This window comes from Tympanuchus pallidicinctus, unplaced genomic scaffold (genome assembly GCF_026119805.1).
Source record: "Tympanuchus pallidicinctus isolate F22 unplaced genomic scaffold, pur_lepc_1.0 scaffold27, whole genome shotgun sequence".
NCBI lineage: Eukaryota > Metazoa > Chordata > Aves > Galliformes > Phasianidae > Tympanuchus > Tympanuchus pallidicinctus.
Window position 1 is genome coordinate 1,220,572 of NW_026294744.1, and position 14,825 is coordinate 1,235,396.

Sequence of the window (14,825 nt, forward strand, 5' to 3'; positions counted from 1 at the left end):
TCTTTGTTTGTATTGTATCACTTAAATTTGTCTTGATGCTTCCAGTGAGACAAACTGGAGTGGTAACCCCATCTACAAAATACATCACTTCGTGTTACACTCATTATGGTCATTGGGCTGATTAGGTACCGTAAGTTCATTATTTCTTCTATTGCATGTAACGCTACCATCCAGCTGGTATATATCATAATTCTTAAAGTTAGTTGCGGATTATGGCACAGCAAAGGTGGTTTTAGGATTTATCGTGTAAGAATTCTAGCATTTTTATCATGTGTCATATTGACGAGGTCTGAACTTTGTCTGCCAACTTCCATTTTATTAGAAGAGCCGCTGACGTGTTTAATTAGTATCTCATCTTGTACAAAGCATGTTGCTCTATGGTATCCATACCATTCTATGTTTTGCCAGGTTTCACCTGTTGTCATGCAGATAGCGTGATCTGTGAAAAGCCGTCTTGCAATCTGAATACCTGTGTGGTTCGACTCAATGATCTTTAAGGTCTTTTCCAACCTATCAGAGCTAACTCGTGACAGTAAATGTATTGGTGGCTTGTGGATATCTATGTAAGGTAAAATTCATGCAAACTGTGACAATTCCAGTCTGGACAGCTTTATTGGTTTTAAGTACAGCATGACCCATTTCTGTATGAAAGTACTAAGAGACTTCAGCCTCTTAATAAATTAAATAAAGCACTAAATAAATACTTTTAACAAATTTTTATAATTTCAGTGTAAATGATAACATGTAAGAATATTTGGAAACAGAGTATTGGCTCCAAGTGCTCAGGCCTTGTGTTCCATATGTCACCACCCTTTCTTCCCCAAGCCTGGCTGTAAGGAAGTTGCCTCATTAAGTTCAGTAGTCTATAGCTGCTTGTAAAAAAATAAAGTAAAATTCAGAAGGACATGTTACTTTGAAATTTCACATCACTCTGCTTTAGAAGAAGAGATTCTTATGCAAAAAGAACATTGGTAGTATAGTAGTATAGTTTGTTGTAGAAATCTACAAATGGGTGAGAACATTGGTAGTATAGTTTGTTGTAGAAATCTGCAAATGGGTGGCTCTGCTCTTTCTTCTTTTTATAGATCTGATCCTGCTCAGTTTGACCATTGACTTAAATGCAGACAGGTTTGAAATCTGCTCTCAAAATACTGATTAGGTCTCAGGCATTTTCTCAGAATCTGTTCAGGAAATGTCAGCATCTGTTCCTACAAGCAAGAAGTGTTTTCTTTGAGTAAATGGCTGTTTCAGCCACGTAGTCTGCTGTTTGTCAGCATAGCTTCCTCAGCTCTGTGCTCCTGAAAAATGATTTGAACAAACAGGTAAATGCTTACGATGGACTTGAAACCCACCCAAGCAGCAGGGGATTTTCTTCATCTGAATTTTCAGTCGCTTTTGGCAGTAAAGTACTTTGAAAAAAGGCCAAGGAATTTATCCAGTTCCCATCATTAAAAAAATGATTCCAATGCTAGGAAATCACTGAGCTCCCAATAGGCAAGAGCAAGACCCACCTATGAAAAACATTTACCTGATTAAATAAAAGTACATGCTCTTACCTTAAAAAAAAACTAGATAGGCTTCCTCCTCTTTTCACTTTTTTGTAGCTGCTGGCACATCTTTCTCCTTACCTTCTGAGAGAAAGTGAGCCATGCTAAAATCTTGCTTGTTGGTCTTGTATCGTATCACAGAGTTCACTGTGCTAACATTTTATTGCATCTTCAAAGACATTCAACTTGTCTTCACACTGCTGAGACTTCCTGCTTGCTCTGAGCAAACTTCCCTTAAAGCTTCCCTTCTCTGCCTTCTGTAAGAGCCACACATAAATGTGAGTGCAAGCAGAGACAGGCAGCCCAGTCCCCTCCCTTCTGGGGGTAAGCTCTGGAATGTTGGATGTTAGGCATCCCTTCCTCAATCCCATTTTTATCTAATTAAGCAAATTCTTAAAGTGTGTGTTTGATAACTATGTTTTTTTTTTTTTTTTTATTAACCTTCTGCTGACATGGTTGCCATGTGAGGAGTTTTGCAACATGGAATGCTGGGAAGGGCAGCTGGCATTGGTGAGGAGCAGAGGCAATGTGCAGCGGAAACTCATGTGGGCATGCAGCCCAGGGCTGGCACTGGGACAAACTGGTATCCTGGCTGCAGAGCAAGGGAGGCAGTGATCAGGTGACTGCCAGTATAGTGAAGAGCAGGCACACTGACATCAGCATTTTTTAACATTACTGGGTACTGCTTTTTTAATGAGTTGTCATTTCCTTAGTTGTCATATACTGAGAATCTCCACATCTCTGAATTAATTTGACATTTTGGATTCTCTATGATTCTCGGCTCCACAGTTATCCACTGGGTGACAGTGACACTGGTTGTGATTGGCTGTGGCAGTGCAGTTATTGTGCATGTGCAGTACCTCTGATCTTCCAAGAGCATCGTATCTGAGCACTGGGATGAGGTACAGGTGTGACATAAATCAGGGCATGACCCAGAGACAAATACAAAGAGGGTGATCTCTGGAACACAGCTAATGCAGGAGTACTTCCAGTGCTTAGATGATGACTAGCACAAGCAAGAGCAACTGCTGTGCTCTGTGAGATCAACCTACAACGAGACGCCTGAATTCAGTGTTCATTGCTGACCGGACAATTTTAAATAAACTCTCCTTGTTCCAACTTCCCAGCTTTGGCATCATGTTACATTGTATTCTGATCCTTTGTCAGTGATATGGTGGATTTTTACTATAATCTGGATAATTCCAGAGGTTGGAAATACAAGGTGCTTGTAGGGAATTCATTGCATCCCTGTGGATTACCTGCAAAATGCTCTCTTCAGAATAGGAGAGTAATAACTTTTGCCTTCCTCCAAAGCACAGATCTTTTCAGTCTTCAGGTTTCTGAATGAAGTTCATGAAACTTGCTAACACCTGTATTAGAGTAGCAAGATTTTTGAGACTGTGTTGCCAGACTCCTGCTGTCCAACATCTGGGCTCCTGTTTGGCTTTGATGTCCTCTAGACTGAGGAGGCAACAACTGTTACAGGTGTGCTCACAAGTATCTGCTTCATTGTTTCATGCTACAAGAGGTGAGCACCAAGCCTTCCATAAGCTACTCTGAGCATAGGGAAGTGATGGAGCTAAAAACACACCATGATTGAAAATTTTTGTTAAAGGATGGCTAATTTTAGTAAAATTACCTGCTTTCCTTCATCTCAGAAACAACATCTCTTTTGTTATGGTTTCTCACCTTTAATAAAATTATCAGCCTGAGGCAAAGAATGAAGCATGGAGAAGTTTAGCTCCAGTGACCGAAACTTAGGAAAAGTTGTTAGTAGAAGTATTGTTTATTGTGGAGCTTTATTGGGGTAGATAGAGTATGCCTGCAAAACAGTGAACTTGACCACTAGTCAGATTTTTCATAAGCAGTCCCACAGTTGCCTGCTTTCAAGACAAATGGAACACAGGGAAGGCTTGGTCTGTCTACGTGCATGTACTGTGATAGCAGAGGTTTTTAGACTCATTATGCTCTGTTTCACCATGGTGTTACTCGCTATAATTATTTTTCCTGAAGGAACAAACTTGTGGGTTCTGATTACATGGAGGTATCCCAGATGCTCAGATTCAAAACACCTGTTTCTAGTTGTTGGCTTTAGTTGGTGTGATCCACATCGCTGAATATTTTTGTCTTCGATACAGCCAGCATCCCATCAACCCATTTTTCCTGGGCTAATTCGGAAAGCCATTTTTCACATTCTCTCTTTGGCAGATGAGTCTTCAAATAGAGGTCATTATAGGACAGCTTCACAAAAAAGAGAGGACGTGATTTTACAGCTAGCAGTTGTTGACTAGTACCCAAGAAAAATGGATGTTTGTGACACAGCAAAGCTAACTGCATGCATCATAAATGTAAATGCCATTAGCGGAACAAATGCTTTGCATTTGGTGTGTTTTTGCAAGTCTGACCAGGATGCCAAACTGTGTACATTAGTATTTCAAACTCACCTGAATAACTTGATACTGTATGGAGAAAGTGGATGTTTCTAGTCAGTCTTGCTCTCCAGAGTTGCATTTGCATTCTGTATTCTGTTTCTGGGTTGACATAGTGCCTGCGATCTGCCTGTGTGAGATCAGTGCCAGTATTGACAGTGTCTCAGTCCCAGCACATTACACACTAGTGGCACTGTGTTCATATAGTTGTGGCCCAAGTTTTATTTCTTAGTTTCTTCTATAACTAAGAGTTCATCTACCTTTTCTCACATTCTTTTTTTTCAGTAACCACATTATTTGACCATCCAACACACTATCAAGGACGTGGAATGTGTGGTAATACTTTAACAGTCTTGTTTTTTGTCACTGTCTTGGTTTAAGTGCGATGAGTCCTTCCTATTTATTTGTTCATATTGTGTGAGGGTTGCAGGAGGTGTAATATACAGAGCTTCCAGATTTGTTTTGCTACACTGTATGCTGCTCTTTCTGCTAAGTTATGTTGTATAATTTGTAGTATAGTGGTCTCAGAGGTTTGGTTATGCATTTTTGGCTCATAACTTTTTTTCGTAGCTGTCTTTTCTTCAGCATTCTCTGAAACAATGATCAGTGACTGTTGGTGCTGTTAAAATACTCCAATTTTGCAGGTAAAGATGTGGAGAGGGTACCCTACACCTCTTCCTCCAGTGCTGCTGAAATCCCTTCTGTGGAATGTGCTCAGAGAACAGTGCTGCTGGCGTACTCGGGGCTGTATAATTAGTTCCCTTGTTGTGAACAATGCTTTATCTCCCTCCACAGTGCCCAGCTACGAAACAGCATGATTTTTTCTGGGTTTAAAGTTTGAGTGTGTTATTCAGAGTTTGGGATTCTTGTTTGGAGACTTAACTCAGAGTTGGTTCTTCCTTCTTCAATAAAGACTTTTTAAAAGAAAAATCAAGAACGGTATGAGTCAATAGCTTGTGCCACTCCGTGTCATGGTGTGCAATTTGGAAGCTGTACTGTTCAAATTCTGATGTTTCTTTTGTTCTGGATCTTTCTTTCTTGCTTGAATTTTCACACCTTTCTTTTGCCTTTGTCTTGAGGTGCCAAACACATGACCCACACAGTGACAGGGCACTGCACATTTTTGGGAACCTCAAAACCCTTCACTTTTATGTGGTGAATTGAGTTGGTGCAAAACTCACTTGCCTCTGTGTTTTGTTGGTATAGCACAAGTTGGTAATGTCAGGAGAAAAACCTCAGTATTTTTTAAGTGAAAAACTGCTCAAATCACTGAACTTTGCATATGAAAGTACAGATATACCTTACTTCTCATTTTTTACAGGAGCACTGAGAAGCACTTTGAGTTCTTATTCAAGACAACACAAATGAGCAAGGGCAGGTAAAATGTTAAGATCTGGAAATTCTAATGAATGTAGAGTTAGTGTTGTACAGCTTAGATGTGTTTAACCTGTGCACCTAGACAGTAATAATGCAGCTCCACAAGATCATAAACTTATAACGTTATTATTTTAGAGATATTTTTTATGAGTCAGTTGCACACAGCTTTACCATGGGCTGCGTAGAAGATGAAAATGCTGTGGAGAGTGCAATGCAATGCCAACTCTGCCTCTCACACCCACCATAGTGTGCACAGTTGAATCGAAGCCTGTGTGTATTACACATTACATATGCTTGTGCCAGTTGACAAGTAAAATACAGCAATTATCAATAACAGTATTTCAAATTACCTACACATGCATGTGTGCCTGTGAGGACATGCTATACAATCAGTAAGCGTACAGAGGTTAGGCTAAGTAGGATTATCACAGTGGAAAGACAATAAATGAAAAATGCTCACCAATGTTGTAGGCTCACAATAAACTCCACAAGGAGCAATCTCCAGAAAGAGATCCTTCCTCAGTGATAGTCGGTACTTAAATGGGATCTAAGAGAGGTGGAGCCAGGCTCCACCCCTTCCAGTACCACAAGTGAATTGCCTTTACCTGTGCTCCTGTGGCTGACTCACTGCTTGCCTCAGGTGGCCAATCAGAGGTTCAGGCCACGATCAACAGTTCCCACGGACATGCATTTTTTGTTATTAAACAGATGTGGTTGTTTTATTATTTAATTATTAAAATTGGCTTTGTGTGATTTTGAAAAATAATAAGGTAACACATTAATTGCAGAAGAAATATCCGGAACACTTGTGTATGTCACAGTTTTAGCTGAGGCAGTGTTAAGAAAGCATCAATGTTTTGGTTGTTCCTGAGTGACTGGAGTGTACCCAGGGCTGGGCTGCTTGGTGGAAGAGCTGCTACCATTATGGCATGGCAGCGGATGGAGTGAAGCCAGGATGGCTGGCTTGAATTAGGAAAGGGTTTAGTGCATACAGCCATGCAGAAGGCTGTAAAGTTGTGTGGAGTTGACTGAGGGCAGCTGCTGCATGGGAATTGGTTGGGTGTTGGTCAGGAGCTGGTGAGACACTGTGTTAATAATTGGGCTGTTGGTCAGCAAACAGTTGTATTGTTAGGTGGGTGCTGGTCATCAGATGTTTTAATAAAAAATGTGAAAAAAAATACAAGACATTTTGTTACTTTTATATAACTATATTACATATTTTATTTACAGCCCAAGACAATTCCTGTGCACTGAGTGTGGTCCATGCGAGCTAAAAGGTTGGACACCCATGATTTAATCCAGGGGAGTTTGTAAATAGTGCTAATCTCTGAGAATTCAAGGTTATTTTCTGCTGCAGCAGATACGCGTTTCCTGCTCTTCAAACTTTACAAGTTCAGTATGGAAAATATATATCTAACGCACAGATCAATTTGCTTTTTATCTCCTAGGACTGCCTTAAAGCTTGTCAAGAACAGATTGAGTCGGTGCTAATAAGCAACCTTAGGCAAGTCCGGCAGCAACAACAAAGCAATCCTTCTAAGACCGTTGAGGAACTGGACCAGGCCAGCACTCCCACAGATGTGAGAGATATCAACCTGTGAGGACATCAGCACAGAAAGTCAGGCTTGTTCTCCCACCCCTTTTATTTTTGTTACTATTCTTAGATTTATTGTTTTTTTTCATCTACTCCCACATAGAGCGTATGTAAAGCTCTTTTAGGTGAAAAAAACTGAATAATGAAAAAAACATTTGGTGCCCATGATGTTCTACAGAAGGGAATCCCGCAGTATATTTGGTAATTGTTATTTGATTATGTATCATTGATATTAAATGCTTATAAAAGCATACAATAGCTAGATAAATGTAAGCCTGCATTTGTGGGAAGAGAGTATACTTGTCTGTGTATTACAACTTACTGCATACACCCCTTTTTTAGATTTAAGAAAGGAACTGTGTGTGCAATTTTATGGCTTGACTAGATTTCAAAGCAGTAGAAGAAGGGCTAGGGCAATGTGGGAAAAGGTCCCTGAAGCAACTGAACCATTTTCAATGCAGAAGAGATTTGCTGATCTGTCACCTCTGTTAGTAGTCAGAAGTGTTTGTTGGATCTTTGTATGTTAGTTTTGTTTACTCTTGCTGTCTGTGGTAGCTGCTACTCAAGAAAGATGTTCTATTTTGCCAGCTAGAAAAGAAGGTGTTGTTTTGTTTTGTTTTGCTTTAAATTCCCCTCTCCCCTATGACTATTTCTACTTCTCCTTCAGAAATGGTTCATTCTAAACACAGCAGCATCTTTGGCATGAGGGCAATCCCTTCTACCCAACTGTGGGCCAAGCTGAAGTTATAGAGTACTCACGGTAAATGAGGGAAATGTAACAAATAATTTTGACAGCTAATCAGACCACCTCCGAACTTTGGATATCAAGATGCAGTGGATCATCTGTGAAAAAGCATTATGTTCCTTTACAGAGATAATGTTTCACATCCATGTTAACTTTTGGCAGCTCTCCAGCTTCGTGTAAAGATAATTAAATGATGCTGTGTCCATTTTCCTCTTTAACGTATACTCACTGTGTTAAAGAAGGTGAGATTCGGTGTGAGACCTATCTACCCAGCTTCCTCCACTGCCCCGTCATGCTTTTTGAGCATTTCAGTAACTTTACTGATCCACAGTGAACATTATTATAAATCATTTCATTCAAAAAGCACTTTGAAAATTGTTCGTAAGGGATTAAATGAAATGGTTTATGACAATTTTGCCAAGGAAAAAAAAAAAAAAAGGAAAAGAAAAAAGACACAAAAGCAAAGCATATAGCTTTTTATAGTCAATATTCTCCAGTATCTGGTGTACTTTTTTTAGTTGTGGTGTTTCTGGAAATACCAACACCTGCTTCAGGTGACATTCCCGTCATGACATTCCGGATAAAAGCCTCATGATTTGTATTGTTCAGTGTCACAGAAGGATCTGAATACCACCAGTATGTTATCCATGGACAATGAAAGAAAATTTGCTGGTGCAAAAGATGTAAGTGGTGAACGTTGAGGTTTGAGAGTTGGATTTTAATTACAAAGGTGTATTCAGTGTACTTGAATTTATTTTTCTGCTCCATCTGTAAAGAAGAGGCAGTTAGTTGGCAAAGAAGTTGGAGCAATTTTTATTTTTTTTTTTTTGCACGATTGTATTAACAGTTTGCAAATATACAGAATGAAGTTGTTGGTTGCAATGTTAATGGTTGCAATGTTCAGACAAAGTCCAGAAAGAACATGCTACTTTGAAGAATATTATATGAATGGACTCAGCTGCATTTGGCTAGATGAGGGTAGAAGATGGAGTAAAGTTTTGGTTATTTGTTTGGGTGTTGTTTTTTTTTTTGTGCGCTGCTAAGAAGCTATGATTTGTTTCATTCTTATTCACATTAACAGTACTTAGCTGTATTGTTTCACTGAGTGTGCTGCTATTTTATAAACGTTTTTATAATATATTATTTTACTGCTTAAATTTCAAATCCTGAAGTAGATGGTTAAGTGGAGATATGATGAATTCTGTGATTTACTGGAAATGCCCTGTACAGGTTGGGTTGTTTTGTTTTTTTTTCCTAATAGCGTGTTTCATGATTTATTTTTATTTTTACTTCCTTTTTTTCTTTCTTTTTCTTTTCCTTCCTGATCACATCCTTCAAAGATGGTATACTTACCTCAGGTTTACTGGACAAGATAAAAATGGTTCCCATTTTCACAATACCTCACAACATGACAGTTACTTATTCCCTGCTGAAGGCCTCAGCAGAGCTATCGGTGCAAGTGGCTGCTTAGGGCCTGTGCTTTGGTCAGTGGAACACAGTTGCACCAGCAGTGTTGGGGAAAAATTGCAGCAAGCAGGGGCATTGGCTCCCTTATGGTCTTTCATAGTGGAAAAAATGCACTGGTTCAAGGGCATATCCAGGAGCACCTCTTGTGCCTCCAGACCCTAATCGTGGACGCGTGGATGATGTGTGTGGTAGCTACATGTCTCCCTCTGGGCACTCCAGTCCCTTGAGGTGCCCACACAAGCACAAGTAATGCCTGGCTCCCACAGGCTTAACAGCTTAGCAGCAGGATGGCGGCCAGCATGGCCACACTCGGAGTCTTGCTGTTCAGAACGGCCAGCTCTGCCTCACAGCCCATGTGAACAAGCTGGCCCAGCTGCCTACTGTGCCTCAGTGGTCGAGTGTCAGCACTCTCCATATCCTCTCTGAGCCCTGAGCCATAGTGCTCAAAACTGCTGCTCTGTGTGCAGAAGTCTCCATCTTGTAAAGAGCCAACAATAACTGCTCTTAGTGAGGCTTGAGGGCTCAAGTGCTCTTCCCCCAAGTGGCTTCAGGGCCACAGCAGCTATAGGGATGGGCATAATACCTCACAGCCTGCAAGAGCAGGTTTCAAACAGCTGTGTTGCTGAAAAATGGTAACTGGATGGCTTTGTTCTGACAATGGCTTTTCACACTGAAAGCACATAAAATTCAGCAACTGCATCACTCTTAAATGAAAGATAGTTAATTTTTGGAAGCATTGTGATTAGCAAGACTCCAAAGCCACATGCAGCACACGCATGAGGTAATATTCCCTGACAGATCAGATCACTCTCTGGTAGCTTTTGCATGCACAAGTTTTTGTGCTAATGCTTAATGGAAAAGCATTCAGACTGTGGGCAAAATGTTGCCTTTTAGCACGGCTGCACATAAAAAGCATGGGCATAAGAGCACTGTAAGCGTTGCACTTACATGCTCTGCTCTTCTCAGTTCTGCCATGCAGCATGGCTGAGTATAGACAGGAGAAATAGCTGTGAGAACTGCCCTGCTCTTGAGAATTACATGAAGTTTTCTTCTATCTTTAATGTGCCATCAGGATGTTGTAGGCTGTTGTAGTGGAAACACAGCCAAGTCAGTGGACTGAGGCGCATGCTTTTTTGCCCTGACAGGTGTACTTGCATGCAGGGAATGAAGGCTGGCCCCATGTTCTGCAGTGTCCTTGTCCACCACATGGCTCCCCATTGAGGCTTCTGTCTGCTGTGTCTGCCCATGCATGGACTGTACATTCATGGTTCCATAGATTTCACTAGAAATATTTGTAAGTGTTGTGGCTCTCACACCTCACTGCAGCTGCAGGGGCAAGTAGTAGGCACAAGATTTGGTTTGGAAGCAACAGCACCTTGCAGGCTCTTGTGCAGCGGAGACTTGTCCACCGCAGAGCGGGCTCATGCAACCACTGTGAGTGTTGGGAGCATCATCCACTGCGTGGCATTCTTTATAAGAATGCGACATACTTGTAAAGAACATGAATAGTTTCACAGGAGCATTCATAACAAAAATATTCTGTAGTGCCCCTTTTAGAAGATGTTAACAAAAAATACTACTATTGCAAATGAGATGTACGATTTTTTTTCTGAATTGCAGATATCATAAAAGTTTCCTGTGGGTTAATTAAAAAAAAAAACCAACTACTGCTGATGTGCCAGATGACTGGCCTGAGTAAAGCATTTGTCTCTCAGCTATTTGTTGTTGGTATTTTGATCTTCTCCCTCCAATGAATGTACAGTAGGAGCACCTCATAATCAATTTATTTGTATTACCAACATGCTCATAAAAAAGAAAAATAGTATATTAGATATTTATTTCTGTGATTTATGTGCATGTCTCTTAAATACTCAGTGAACCACATGGCCACTGGATTTTTTCCACTATGTTCGTTAGTATTTTCTCATGTACCTCAGAAATCACTCTCAGTTGCACAGTTCCTGTTCTCAAGCTCTTTTTTCTTTTTTTGCTTTAATGAGTGTGATGAAATATCAAGTCAGCTATTCTCTCACAATATGTTCTTTAAGAGATATGGATGTTTATATGGTCAGGGAATGCTAGGAAGTGTGGTAGTAGACATGATCAGCGTAAACAAAAGTATTTAGAAAGTATATGAGATTATTTTGGATGGATAAGACTCTGATACAGTATAGTCTTGATTACCTTTTAAAAGGTCTTTTCTGTTCAGTGTTGTCCTTTTTATTAATAATCTGTTGTTTTGACTAGTTTAAAGATGGTTTTAAGAAAAGTGTTCTGGCGGAACTAGGTATGCTGTATAGACAATAAACTCACCTTGACCTAAATTTGCGTGTCTTGTTTTTATTCAGTGTGCAAAAGACAATGTGATTCTACAGCTTTTTATCTAGATAGATCACATTACCAGATGTATAAAAGGAGAACTGTTGAATTTTGCAGTCACAGAAGTTTTCTTCTAGAACATCATTTATCATTAATAAATGATAATGACAAATTCTGATGTGTTTCTTCTGTGAAAAGATCCAGTGAGATTTAAGGAGAACAAAGTCCTAAAAATGATAAGCTTCTAGATTAAAATATTTCTTGGAAATGAAAATGAACTGGTAGAAAAGTCCTTGTAAGTACATGTGAGTGCACATTTTTGCAAACAATTTAAATTTTATTTAATCTCCAATTATCTGTTGTATTTAAAAGTCAGCTGTAACATTCTGCAGTTTTTCTTACTATAAGCTTTGAGCAAATGGTGATTGAAAGGAAAGGGTTTTATGGTGAAGCTGGTGAAGCCAATGGGAAGAAATGACCCTCTGTGCATCCAGACTTCTTGCTTAGTCTGTGATCAGGAGACAGGACAGTAACTCTCTCCCAGTTCTGTGTTTCATGCAAATGCACACGTGATGCTTGTGGCTTGAAATCAGTATCTCCTGCTTCGCAACACTGTAAGAAGGCACTGCCTCTTTTCTACTGCATTTAAGGCTTTTGAATGCACTTGGATATAGCAAAGAGGCACTGAAGAATGAAACTGTTTTGGCATGGAAGAAAAAGTAATACCATCATAAACTGAATAATACTACAGATAAAAATAGACAAGTGAAGTGAAAGAAAATGAAGAAAAAAAAATATATTGAAAAAGGAGAATAAAAAGTACTTAGAGGAAGAGAACATGTTCCTAAAATGAAAAAACATAGGACTAAAAAAATATGCATGAACAAGTAGAAGAAAAATAATTGATGGGATGGGAAATATGATGTAAATAATGATGTCTAAGTCAGGAGATACAGACTTTTCTAGTAAAAATCACGCAAAATTGGAGCTGTGGATTCAGGCAAGGTCTTCTGAAAATTTCCTGAAAGTGACTCTAAGCCTTTCATTTCACCAGTTACCAAATATCAAGCTTTTAAAGCATAATGAGTTATCGTTTTCCTCTGGTCACCACTTCAACGTAATCAGCAACCTACAGCATTTCATAGACATAACTATGAGTCAACTGAAATATGTAAGGATTGATCTTTCAACTTCCATTTGTAATTTATAGCTCAAGAGATGCCCACTGATCTAATTTCAGGTCTTGTAGATACAATTCTTTTCCCTCTGTACTGTTCAGTAGTCTACTGAAGCTTCAGTGATGTGCTCTGCAGTTTTGTGTTTTAAAGAAGTTTTACTAAATCCAGATTTAACAGAAAAGAGATTTTCTGTTGTAGCTTAAATAAACATGTTGAAAATGAGTTACTGGATATAGTGTGCAGAATTTAAAACTCAAATTAATTGGACAAAAGCCTGTTTTCTATAGAGAAAGCTGGCTGAATGCCAAGAAGCCACACCTGATAGGGTTAAGTTCCGTTATATGCCTGGTGTGTGTCACAGTCTTCTTACCATCAGTAAACAATTTCTTACATGATGATCCTATATGTCAGGGTGGAGGCCAGTCACAAGCAATGTCCCTCAGGTGTCGATCTTGGGACCAGTGCTCTTCAGCATCTTCATCAGTGACATAGATGATGGCATCAAGCGCACCCTCAGCAAGTCTGCGGGTGTCACCAAGCTGAGAGGTGCAGTCGATACATTGGAAGGAAGGGAAGCCATACAGAGGGTCCATGAAGTGGGCCCATGAAAACCTAATGAGGTTCAGTAAGGCCAAGCGCAGGATGCTGCACTTTGTTCAGGGCAATCCCAGGTGTTTATACAAATTGGGGAAGATCTCCTTGAGAGCAGCCCTGTAGAGAAGGACTTGGGGATCCTGGTGGATGAGAAGCTGGACATGAGCCAGCAGTGTGTGCTTGCATCCCAGAAGGCCAGCTGTGTTCTGGTCTGCATTAAAAAAGGGGTGGCCAGCAGGGAGAGGGAGGTGATTGTCCTCCTCTACTCAGCTCTTGTGAGGCCCCATCTGCAGTACTGCGTCCAGGCCTGGGGCCCCCAGTACAGGAAGGACGTGGAGCTCTTGGAGCAGGTCCAGCGGAGGGCCACTAAGATGATCAGAGGGCTGGAGCACCTCTCCTATGAGGAGAGGTTGGGGGAACTGGGATTGTTTAGCTTGGAGAAGAGAAGGCTCTGGGGAGACCTCACTGTGGCCTTCCAGTGCTTGAAGGAGCTTATAAATAGGAGGGGGAACGGCTGTTTAGGAGGGTAGATAGTGATAGGACAAGGGGAAATAAACTTAGACAGAATGTTTAGGTTAGATATTAGGAGGAAGTTTTTCACACATAGGTTGGTGACACACTGGAACAGGTTGCCCAAGGAGATTGTGGTTGCCCCATCCCTGGAGGCGCAAAGCCAGGCTGGATGTGGCTCTGGGCAGCCTGGTCTGCTGGTTGGCAATCCTGCACATGGCAGGGGGGTTGAAACTTGATGATCATTTTGGTCCTTCCAACCCAGGCCATTCTATGATTCAATGTTACATGAGGGCAGCCTGAAGACTTTAAGGAGCAGCAACATAGCAAAATCATGCTCTAAAACAACTACATGCTAGACTGACTTTTGTGTTTAAGAAAATTACGGAGGCAAAGGAAAGAAAGATTTAGTATTGAGATTTCGGGGGAAAAAAAAGCAATTCCTCAGTGTTTCCAGTCTCAGCATATGAATTAGATTGTTAAATTTTTTTCAGAAATCTTTCTAAAGGGACTGCAAATGTAATGTCTTTCTAAATGCAGAGTTTAGCTTCATGTTTCAAAGATACCCTTCATGCTTGTTTCAGAAGTCTTTTCAAACACTTCTGTTGCAATTATTATTTTTAAATGTATTGAATTATGTTATGACTCTTCATTCTATGCTGCTCTAAAGAAGTAAAAAACTCTACAAATCTAATGCAACCAGTACTAGAAGAACTAAATTCTATCCCTGCTAAAGGCTATGGGAGCTCCACTGTTGAATTTTAATAGGTATATAATTTTCTCACTAACTTCAGTTCATTTGTGCCTTGTACTGTAAATTAACAGTCACATCAGTAAATGCAAAACTGTTGTGAAAGCAGTTAGAATCTCTGGTAAGTCTCACCAAGTCATTTTTTTCAATAGAAAACATTAGGATCTAAGTTCTGAGAGTTATGAACTACATCTTTTGTCAATGACAATCTAGATAGAACATGCATAGGTTAGGATAGAGTATAGTCTTGTTTATGCATCTGACTTGCTGATAGTTTGCATGTTTACAGTCACTTGCAGCCATAAATACAGAGT

General features: G+C 40.1%; 1 protein-coding gene across 7 annotated transcripts in view; it reads left to right on the forward strand.

Annotated features, from left to right (window-relative positions):
• Positions 1–11,483, forward strand: part of CCND2 (cyclin D2) — a 39,102-nt gene extending 27,619 nt beyond the window's left edge. For 2 of the 7 annotated variants that reach the window (XR_008208561.1, XR_008208563.1), the window contains one exon: positions 6,802–6,912. Coding sequence is in view for 4 of the 7 variants with exons in the window: in XM_052690559.1 (XP_052546519.1) it covers positions 6,802–6,954 (153 nt within the window). In the remaining 3 variants the exon portion in view is untranslated. The other 5 variants (XM_052690558.1, XM_052690561.1, XR_008208562.1 and 2 more) reach the window with 4 other exon arrangements.
• Positions 11,484–14,825: the final 3,342 nt, after the last annotated feature.